This window comes from Theobroma cacao, chromosome 3 (genome assembly GCF_053813885.1).
Source record: "Theobroma cacao isolate CCN51 chromosome 3, ASM5381388v1, whole genome shotgun sequence".
Classification (NCBI taxonomy): domain Eukaryota; kingdom Viridiplantae; phylum Streptophyta; class Magnoliopsida; order Malvales; family Malvaceae; genus Theobroma; species Theobroma cacao.
The window spans coordinates 30,004,294-30,015,000 of record NC_142641.1 but is presented as its reverse complement, the minus strand read 5'-3'; the positions used below and the strand labels follow the sequence as shown (position 1 = coordinate 30,015,000).

Below are 10,707 nucleotides of genomic sequence, written 5' to 3'. Positions count from 1 at the left end.
TTGATCTTGCTCAGACTTCACCAGGTCTGGCACATATGACATCAGCTCGTTAAAACGAGCCTCGTACTCTTCTATGGTTAAATTCCCTTGTTGTAAACTTAGGAATTCTCTCTTCTTCTCTTTTTGATGAAAGTAGGTGTAGTATTGACCGTCGAATTCTTGTAGGAAGTCTATCCAAGTCAACGAAGTAATGGAACGTGATTTTACCGAGCTCCACCATGTACGAGCCCTCTTCTCTAGTAATCTTGTGGCCACCATTAACTTCATATCATCATCCAATTTCATATCCACGAATGTCTCTGTTACCTGAGTAATCCAATCTTTAGCTGCGGTTGCATCCAAATCACCAACAAAAGAAGTGCAACCCAGCTGCCTAGCTTCCTTAAGCTTTTTGGAAATGGAGACATCTGGCACTGGTGGTGGAACAAGAGGTGGTGGTGGTGGCACTGGAGATACTGCTGGGGGAACAGTATGAGGGACTCGACCAGCTTGAGCTTGGCCCATAATGACATTAAGAAAAGCTGCTAATGCCTGGACTGCCTCAAGAGACATGGCATGAACACCAGGAGTAGCAGTAGGTGGTGGAGGAGGTGGAGGAATCTCAGTAGGCTCAACAGCAGGTGCTGCTCGAAAAGTAGGTGCAGCAGACTCCCTTTCCACGGGATCTGGCTGACTAAGTCTAGCACGGCCTCTTCCCCTCCCTACTGACCTATAGAGAGGTGGACGCCCACGTCGAGGAGGCATGGTACTCTACAATAAGAAATGGAATAGACTTAGATGACTTTAAATTCTATATGCAACTAACTCGATATAACCTAACTTAACTTGACTTACTTAACTTAACTTAACTTGGGCCACGCAGTGTCAGTGTGGATTTCTTAAAACAACTTTAAAATCAAAAAATTTGAAATCCAAAGCTTTAAAATCAAAATCTTTGATCTTTAAACGATGCTCTGATACCAATCTAATTGTCACGACCCGGAACTCCCATCGAGCCAGTGACAACCGCCGCGACGTCCCGATAAGCACTCATTACCCCGAATGCCGATCGAAACCCCGCAAGGCTTAGCATCAACTTCCGCATCTCCCCGGTGAGCGACAATTAGATAAATCTCGCATTTCAAGAAAACATAAGTTGGTTCCAACTCAAAACAATAAAATATTATTTTCTAGCTCACAGGGGCATTTTCGTCAATTTTTTTTTTAAATTTTGAAATCCGAAAAATGTAATATGTAAGTGGAAACACATATTTCATGATTTAAATTAAATTTTGAAGTCTACAACATTCATTTAAAGTAAAATTATAGCTATTTGAATATAATAAAAATATTAAATAAAATATTCTATTTTCTTAAAACACAATATTTTCAAAGTCTTCCTAAAATAACTTTTGTAGCGTAAAAGTAAAATAAATTTAGTTATATAGTAATAAAGATAATTAAAGTATGAAATTTCGTTTACAGTGACACGTGGGCCCCTAACTAACCAAGAAAGTGTAGAGCTACGAACCCTTACTTCCTATGATGCAACTTCGAGATTAATTCTCGTCTTAATCAACTATCAACAAACTGTCCTGAGCCTGAAAAATGGATAGGAAGAGGGGTGAGATTAAATAATCCCAGTGAGTAAACAATTACCATCAAAAGCATCTAAAGCCGAGTAGATGGAGACAATATAAAAACGTTATATCTCAATAATGTTCATAACACAAAATTCGTTTCAATCTATACCAAATAATTTCTTTTCATCAAAATTTCCCCGACTTATGAATTTCTTAAACTTGGCCCCTGCCAGAATCATTCTCACAGGTACCTTCGTCAAGGTATCCCACTGAGACCGCCAAGGCTGTTCAATGACTCATACCCATAAACATGTTTTCACATCTAACACACAGCCGTTCCTTGGCGTTGGCTGAGTCTCACTCTCACGTGGTGGCCCGAACGTGAGGTGCACTCAAATCATACCTCAGGAGATACTTCACCCAACATCTCCCCCTGAAGGTAAGTATATAATTGAGTTACCGTGCCCCTCTCATAGGCAGTCCACGGAAACCCCCACCACTGCAGTGACCGTTTAATATACCACCAGACCCATAAAAATTTCAGTAGCATAATATGGCGAATAAAATGTAATCCAGTCTACCGAGACCAATCCAAAACTGTTCATATATTTCATGCCAACCTAAAAAATTTAGCCATTATGCTACCATAGTGTCATAAGCCACAATTTCAATAACATATAAAATCATAAATTTCAACACAGTCTCCATATACTCAATTTTCCCAAAACAATATTTGATTTCAAAACCAGTATAAATCTCATTTTTATTAAAAAACATTTTAATTGGAAAACATAATATTTTATAATTTAAATTCACCATTCAATAAAAGCATCAAACAAGTATAATTACTCTAGATATTTAAGACGATAAATTGTCCACTCACAGTTCTAGGAGTCGATGTACTCCTAATCCCAGTCTTCAAGCACAATTTTGGTACTTTTACCAGTGTAATTTGCTCACCACCTATCCACAATGTACAATACATAATTCACCACATTAATGCTTGACCATTATAAAATCAATTCAGGCTCGGTATATATATGCATGATATGACATGCAACTTATCCGACTACCGCTTAAATGCGGTGCCGACCTAATTCGGCCTATTACCCGATTAAATTACTAACGCGTCCAATTTAATCTCAAATTAATTTTTTTTCAGTTTCTATACCTCAATTGCACCCAAATTGACTTAAAGTCCCTCGGTGTGGTGCAAATTATCAGTCCTTATAGCAAATTACGAAAATACCCCTAATGGGTAAAAATTCATATTTTTGCTCCAAAAATTTCCATTATTTTTCTAGACTCATAATTCATCATTATTCATCATAATTTCTCAAATAAACATCAAGATCATCAGCCAATATTCCCCTAGAAAATTCAGCCAATAATGGTAATGGAGGAAAATAAATTCTTTTCTTGTTGTTTTGTTCCTAAATATGCTAAACTAACACTAAACACTAACATAGCTCAAAATCAAATTTATCTAACAACTTTCTCTCTCTAAACCCATATGACCAGAATTCAAATCATCCTCAAATCACATGATTCAACCATGAAAAATGATGGAAAAAGCATGGGAAAGGTAAAGCACAAGACAAATTTAAGAAATGTTACCTTTTTTCACTTGATTTTTGAATTTCCACCTATTTTCCCTTTAAATTTCTTAGCTAGGGTTTTATTTTCTCCTTTCTCTCTCTTGTTTCTTGCTTGGCCGAATGTTGAAGAAGAAGAATGGGTGGGCTGATTTTTTTATGCCTTTTTTATTGTTTAATGAAATAATATTATTTTATTCATATTTTAAATATTTTATTAATTCATTTTTTTTTTTTAGCCATCCATTTGTCCTACTTTTTCCACCATGCATTCCCTTTGACTTATCCAAGTCTTAAGTGAAATTTCCAGATTTTTCCAAAGTTTTGGTGAAGTAATTTTTGATATTTACATTTTTGCCCCCGTAAAAATCAAAAATTACATTTTTGCCCTAAAAACTGAAAAATTGTCCATAGACATATTTTTTATCCCTTATACTCATATCATTCCCCAATTTGTCAAATGTGATCTAAATTCTCTCAAAATCTCAAATTTTATCCGCAGATGGAAAAATTACAATTTTACCCTTATATAGTGAAAATTTCAATTTGACTCCGAATTGATCCTCGAACTCCTAATTACCATTTTGAGTCATCCCTGAACTGTGAAACTCTTAATTTCACCTTAAAATTCCTATTTGAACTAGTTCGAGGCTTAATCGACTTAATGATACCATTAGAGGCAATATCGTCTTTTAACGATTTCTCGAACTTCCTAAATATACAAACATTCTATCGAGCATGTGAATGATATTATAATTATTTTACAAAGCAGGGTTTGACAACACTACCCCCCTTAAAATAAAATTTTGTCCTCAAAATTTCACTTATTAACTCAAAGAAAAGGCGGGGTATTATCTTTTATTCGATGCTCAACTTCTCCTGTTATCTCCTTTATAGGGAATCTTAATTCACTAAAAATCATTCTTTATTTTAGTTAATCACAATATCACCCCACATATGTGTATATGCTTTATAATCCCATTTATGCATCCAAGATCTCTCTTGATTTAATCATCGCATATGATGCAGTATCATAATTCCTCAGAGTCATCCCTTTGTCCTTAATCATCTTTCGTGCCTCTATATTGCTTTGTATCCTTCTTGTATTTCAACATCAATTTATTGCTTAAGATTTAAGTTCATTTGAACTTTGTATACCTCAAGTATTTTTGAGTTCTAATTTCCACAATATAGTAAGAAATTCTTACAACCATATTCCATATGAACTCATTTACTATATTATTCTTGAAACCTTTATTTACACGTCCATCACTTGGTATTTACATCCCCTATCACTATTTTACACCTTCGTCTAACTTTTCACTCACTTTCTTCAGATCGGACTCGTGCTTCATCTTCTGTTACAGCGAAAACTCTTGTTGAAGAACGAGTCAATGGCCTCAAAGGTGGTTGTGCTGGGGTGTTGCTACCCATTTCAGATCGTACAGTTACCCCCTGCCTCGGGTGTACTCCAGAGGAATCTCTCCTCTGCATATCCGTATGAGTTAGTGGGGATGGAGCAGCTACTGTAGCTCGTCCTAACTGTGGGCAGTCACTCCTAATGTGGCCCGGCTGGTCACAATGAAAGCATCTTATGCCCCAACACTCCCCAACATGATATCTCCCACATTTTTCGCATTTATTTAAACCTCCAAAACTCTTCTCGGAAGTACTACTCATCCCAGATCTGCTAAATCTCGGAGGTCTCTGCTGTAACTGTGAAAATGGGGGTCGAGGAGATATCACCGGAACAGAAACAGTACTCTCAGAAGCAGATGTGTCCTTACCTCTTTTGGGCAGTTGAATAGAGGATACATTCGGGTTTCTCCTCTTTGCAAACTCAGCTCGCATTCTCCGATTTTCATTCGTGAGTTTTTCGGCCCTTAAAGCCATCTGTACAACTTCTTTATGAGGCTCCCGGCCTGTCACAGTCATTCTCTCTCTGATCTCGTTACGGAGCCCTTCTTCAAAATAACTAGCTTGATCTTGCTCAGACTTCACCAGGTCTGGCACATATGACATCAGCTCGTTAAAACGAGCCTCGTACTCTTCTATGGTTAAATTCCCTTGTTGTAAACTTAGGAATTCTCTCTTCTTCTCTTTTTGATGAAAGTAGGTGTAGTATTGACCGTCGAATTCTTGTAGGAAGTCTATCCAAGTCAACGAAGTAATGGAACGTGATTTTACCGAGCTCCACCATGTACGAGCCCTCTTCTCTAGTAATCTTGTGGCCACCATTAACTTCATATCATCATCCAATTTCATATCCACGAATGTCTCTGTTACCTGAGTAATCCAATCTTTAGCTGCGGTTGCATCCAAATCACCAACAAAAGAAGTGCAACCCAGCTGCCTAGCTTCCTTAAGCTTTTTGGAAATGGAGACATCTGGCACTGGTGGTGGAACAAGAGGTGGTGGTGGTGGCACTGGAGATACTGCTGGGGGAACAGTATGAGGGACTCGACCAGCTTGAGCTTGGCCCATAATGACATTAAGAAAAGCTGCTAATGCCTGGACTGCCTCAAGAGACATGGCATGAACACCAGGAGTAGCAGTAGGTGGTGGAGGAGGTGGAGGAATCTCAGTAGGCTCAACAGCAGGTGCTGCTCGAAAAGTAGGTGCAGCAGACTCCCTTTCCACGGGATCTGGCTGACTAAGTCTAGCACGGCCTCTTCCCCTCCCTACTGACCTATAGAGAGGTGGACGCCCACGTCGAGGAGGCATGGTACTCTACAATAAGAAATGGAATAGACTTAGATGACTTTAAATTCTATATGCAACTAACTCGATATAACCTAACTTAACTTGACTTACTTAACTTAACTTAACTTGGGCCACGCAGTGTCAGTGTGGATTTCTTAAAACAACTTTAAAATCAAAAAATTTGAAATCCAAAGCTTTAAAATCAAAATCTTTGATCTTTAAACGATGCTCTGATACCAATCTAATTGTCACGACCCGGAACTCCCATCGAGCCAGTGACAACCGCCGCGACGTCCCGATAAGCACTCATTACCCCGAATGCCGATCGAAACCCCGCAAGGCTTAGCATCAACTTCCGCATCTCCCCGGTGAGCGACAATTAGATAAATCTCGCATTTCAAGAAAACATAAGTTGGTTCCAACTCAAAACAATAAAATATTATTTTCTAGCTCACAGGGGCATTTTCGTCAATTTTTTTTTTAAATTTTGAAATCCGAAAAATGTAATATGTAAGTGGAAACACATATTTCATGATTTAAATTAAATTTTGAAGTCTACAACATTCATTTAAAGTAAAATTATAGCTATTTGAATATAATAAAAATATTAAATAAAATATTCTATTTTCTTAAAACACAATATTTTCAAAGTCTTCCTAAAATAACTTTTGTAGCGTAAAAGTAAAATAAATTTAGTTATATAGTAATAAAGATAATTAAAGTATGAAATTTCGTTTACAGTGACACGTGGGCCCCTAACTAACCAAGAAAGTGTAGAGCTACGAACCCTTACTTCCTATGATGCAACTTCGAGATTAATTCTCGTCTTAATCAACTATCAACAAACTGTCCTGAGCCTGAAAAATGGATAGGAAGAGGGGTGAGATTAAATAATCCCAGTGAGTAAACAATTACCATCAAAAGCATCTAAAGCCGAGTAGATGGAGACAATATAAAAACGTTATATCTCAATAATGTTCATAACACAAAATTCGTTTCAATCTATACCAAATAATTTCTTTTCATCAAAATTTCCCCGACTTATGAATTTCTTAAACTTGGCCCCTGCCAGAATCATTCTCACAGGTACCTTCGTCAAGGTATCCCACTGAGACCGCCAAGGCTGTTCAATGACTCATACCCATAAACATGTTTTCACATCTAACACACAGCCGTTCCTTGGCGTTGGCTGAGTCTCACTCTCACGTGGTGGCCCGAACGTGAGGTGCACTCAAATCATACCTCAGGAGATACTTCACCCAACATCTCCCCCTGAAGGTAAGTATATAATTGAGTTACCGTGCCCCTCTCATAGGCAGTCCACGGAAACCCCCACCACTGCAGTGACCGTTTAATATACCACCAGACCCATAAAAATTTCAGTAGCATAATATGGCGAATAAAATGTAATCCAGTCTACCGAGACCAATCCAAAACTGTTCATATATTTCATGCCAACCTAAAAAATTTAGCCATTATGCTACCATAGTGTCATAAGCCACAATTTCAATAACATATAAAATCATAAATTTCAACACAGTCTCCATATACTCAATTTTCCCAAAACAATATTTGATTTCAAAACCAGTATAAATCTCATTTTTATTAAAAAACATTTTAATTGGAAAACATAATATTTTATAATTTAAATTCACCATTCAATAAAAGCATCAAACAAGTATAATTACTCTAGATATTTAAGACGATAAATTGTCCACTCACAGTTCTAGGAGTCGATGTACTCCTAATCCCAGTCTTCAAGCACAATTTTGGTACTTTTACCAGTGTAATTTGCTCACCACCTATCCACAATGTACAATACATAATTCACCACATTAATGCTTGACCATTATAAAATCAATTCAGGCTCGGTATATATATGCATGATATGACATGCAACTTATCCGACTACCGCTTAAATGCGGTGCCGACCTAATTCGGCCTATTACCCGATTAAATTACTAACGCGTCCAATTTAATCTCAAATTAATTTTTTTTCAGTTTCTATACCTCAATTGCACCCAAATTGACTTAAAGTCCCTCGGTGTGGTGCAAATTATCAGTCCTTATAGCAAATTACGAAAATACCCCTAATGGGTAAAAATTCATATTTTTGCTCCAAAAATTTCCATTATTTTTCTAGACTCATAATTCATCATTATTCATCATAATTTCTCAAATAAACATCAAGATCATCAGCCAATATTCCCCTAGAAAATTCAGCCAATAATGGTAATGGAGGAAAATAAATTCTTTTCTTGTTGTTTTGTTCCTAAATATGCTAAACTAACACTAAACACTAACATAGCTCAAAATCAAATTTATCTAACAACTTTCTCTCTCTAAACCCATATGACCAGAATTCAAATCATCCTCAAATCACATGATTCAACCATGAAAAATGATGGAAAAAGCATGGGAAAGGTAAAGCACAAGACAAATTTAAGAAATGTTACCTTTTTTCACTTGATTTTTGAATTTCCACCTATTTTCCCTTTAAATTTCTTAGCTAGGGTTTTATTTTCTCCTTTCTCTCTCTTGTTTCTTGCTTGGCCGAATGTTGAAGAAGAAGAATGGGTGGGCTGATTTTTTTATGCCTTTTTTATTGTTTAATGAAATAATATTATTTTATTCATATTTTAAATATTTTATTAATTCATTTTTTTTTTTTAGCCATCCATTTGTCCTACTTTTTCCACCATGCATTCCCTTTGACTTATCCAAGTCTTAAGTGAAATTTCCAGATTTTTCCAAAGTTTTGGTGAAGTAATTTTTGATATTTACATTTTTGCCCCCGTAAAAATCAAAAATTACATTTTTGCCCTAAAAACTGAAAAATTGTCCATAGACATATTTTTTATCCCTTATACTCATATCATTCCCCAATTTGTCAAATGTGATCTAAATTCTCTCAAAATCTCAAATTTTATCCGCAGATGGAAAAATTACAATTTTACCCTTATATAGTGAAAATTTCAATTTGACTCCGAATTGATCCTCGAACTCCTAATTACCATTTTGAGTCATCCCTGAACTGTGAAACTCTTAATTTCACCTTAAAATTCCTATTTGAACTAGTTCGAGGCTTAATCGACTTAATGATACCATTAGAGGCAATATCGTCTTTTAACGATTTCTCGAACTTCCTAAATATACAAACATTCTATCGAGCATGTGAATGATATTATAATTATTTTACAAAGCAGGGTTTGACACTATCACCAAGTCATAATCTTTTATCAACTCCAACCATCGCCTTTGCCTCAAATTAAGCTCCTTTTGGGTGAGCAAATATTTTAAACTCTTATGATCCGTAAATATCCGACAATACTCACCATACAAGTAATGCCTCCAGATTTTTAAAGCAAACACCACTGCTGCTAACTCTAAATCATGGGTAGGGTAATTTGCTTCATGCCTCTTTAGCTGTCTAGAAGCATAAGCCACAACTTTTTCATCCTGCATCAATACGCACCCCAACCCCAACTTTGAGGCATCACTATATACTACAAATCCCTTACCATTAACAGGAAGTGTTAAAACGGAAGCGGAGGTTAACCGGTTCTTTAGCTCCTGAAATCGATTCTCACAAACATCATCCCACACAAACTTAACTCCCTTACGAGTTAGACGGGTCAAAGGAGCTGCTATTAAGGAAAACCCCTGAACAAACCTCTGATAATAACTGGCTAATCCGAGGAAACTACGAATCTCCGTCACTGTCTTAGGTTGCTCCCATTGTAAAATTGCCTCTACTTTCTTAGGATCAACATATATTCCAATTCTTGATACTACGTGTCCCAAGAATACCACTTCCTGTAACCAAAACTCACACTTCGAAAACTTTGCATACAACTGTCTTTCCCTCAAAGTTTGTAATACTATACGCAAGTGGGCAGCGTGCTCATCATTATCTCTTGAGTAAACCAGTATGTCATCAATGAACACAATAACAAACTTGTCCAAGTAAGGGTGGAACACCCTATTCATGAGATCCATAAAAGCTGCCGGTGCGTTAGTTAACCCGAAAGGCATGACCAAGAACTCATAATGACCGTATCGAGTCCTGAACGCTATCTTGGGTACATCCTGTTCTTAATCCTCAACTGATGATACCCAGACCTTAGATCAACCTTGGAAAACATTGTAACTCCCTGTAATTGATCGAAAAGATCATCAATCCTCGGTAACGGATACTTGTTCTTAATGGTCATTCTGTTAAGCTGTCGGTAATCGATACATAACCGAAGTGTACTGTCTTTCTTTTTCACAAATAAAATCGGTGCTCCCCACGGAGATATACTAGGGCGTATAAAACCCTTGTCCACCAACTCTTGCAATTGTACTTTCAACTCCTTTAACTCTGCTGGAGCCATTCTATATGGAGGGATAGAAATAGGTGCAGTACCCGAAAGTAAATCAATAGGGAATTCAAGCTCTCGATCAGGAGGCAGTCCCGGTAAATCATCAAGAAATACATCAGGAAACTCACTTACTATCGGGACATCCTCTAACTTAGGTTCCCCCTTTGAAGTATCAATCACGTATGTCAAATAAGTCGGATACCCTTTTTGCACTAATTTCGAAGCTTTGATGGCCGAGATTACACAGGACGATAATACTCGGCGTTTCCCTACAAACACAATCTCTGCTCCCTTCGAATTTCGAAGAACAACTTCCTTTCGGAAACAATCCACGTTCGCCCGATGTGTAGTTAACCAGTCCATACCCAATATTAGATCAAAATCCAAGATCTCTAGAGGAATTAAGTCACCCCTAAATTCTTCCTCGCCTACCCTTACCCCACTGTCTCTATAACAACTGTTTCTAACTATCTTTTCTCCTAA

At 37.1% G+C, this 10,707-nt stretch overlaps 2 protein-coding genes across 6 annotated transcripts in view; both read right to left on the bottom strand.

Annotated features, from left to right (window-relative positions):
- The window catches only part of LOC108663181 (uncharacterized), a 4,249-nt gene extending 961 nt beyond the window's left edge, over nucleotides 1-3,288 (bottom strand). Inside the window, exons 1-4 of one of the 3 annotated variants that reach the window (XM_088804768.1) lie at nucleotides 3,180-3,288; nucleotides 2,446-2,525; nucleotides 1,517-1,580; nucleotides 1-1,112 (exon numbers count right to left, since the gene is read on the bottom strand). The exon at nucleotides 1-1,112 is cut by the window's left edge and continues 961 nt beyond it. In XM_088804768.1, coding sequence (XP_088660894.1) covers nucleotides 1-744 — 744 coding nt within the window. In that variant the 5' untranslated portion in view covers nucleotides 745-1,112; nucleotides 1,517-1,580; nucleotides 2,446-2,525; nucleotides 3,180-3,288. Of the gene's footprint in view, nucleotides 1,113-1,330; nucleotides 1,581-2,445; nucleotides 3,156-3,179 lie in introns of those variants that run through there. The other 2 variants (XM_088804769.1, XR_016025385.1) reach the window with 2 other exon arrangements.
- Nucleotides 3,289-4,176: 888 nt separating this feature from the next.
- Nucleotides 4,177-8,425, bottom strand: LOC148763689 (uncharacterized). 3 transcript variants are annotated; one of them, XM_088804766.1, is made up of 4 exons: nucleotides 8,317-8,425; nucleotides 7,583-7,662; nucleotides 6,654-6,717; nucleotides 4,177-6,249 (listed from the first exon to the last, which is right to left on the bottom strand). In XM_088804766.1, the coding sequence occupies exon 4, from the start codon at nucleotides 5,879-5,881 to the stop codon at nucleotides 4,478-4,480; it is 1,404 nt and encodes a 467-aa protein (XP_088660892.1). In that variant the 5' UTR covers nucleotides 5,882-6,249; nucleotides 6,654-6,717; nucleotides 7,583-7,662; nucleotides 8,317-8,425; the 3' UTR covers nucleotides 4,177-4,477. The 3 variants fall into 3 exon arrangements, 2 of the variants coding, with proteins under 2 accessions (XP_088660892.1, XP_088660893.1); XM_088804767.1 differs by lacking the exon at nucleotides 8,317-8,425 and having other exon boundaries at nucleotides 7,583-8,292; XR_016025383.1 differs by lacking the exon at nucleotides 4,177-6,249 and having other exon boundaries at nucleotides 6,468-6,717.
- Nucleotides 8,426-10,707: the final 2,282 nt, after the last annotated feature.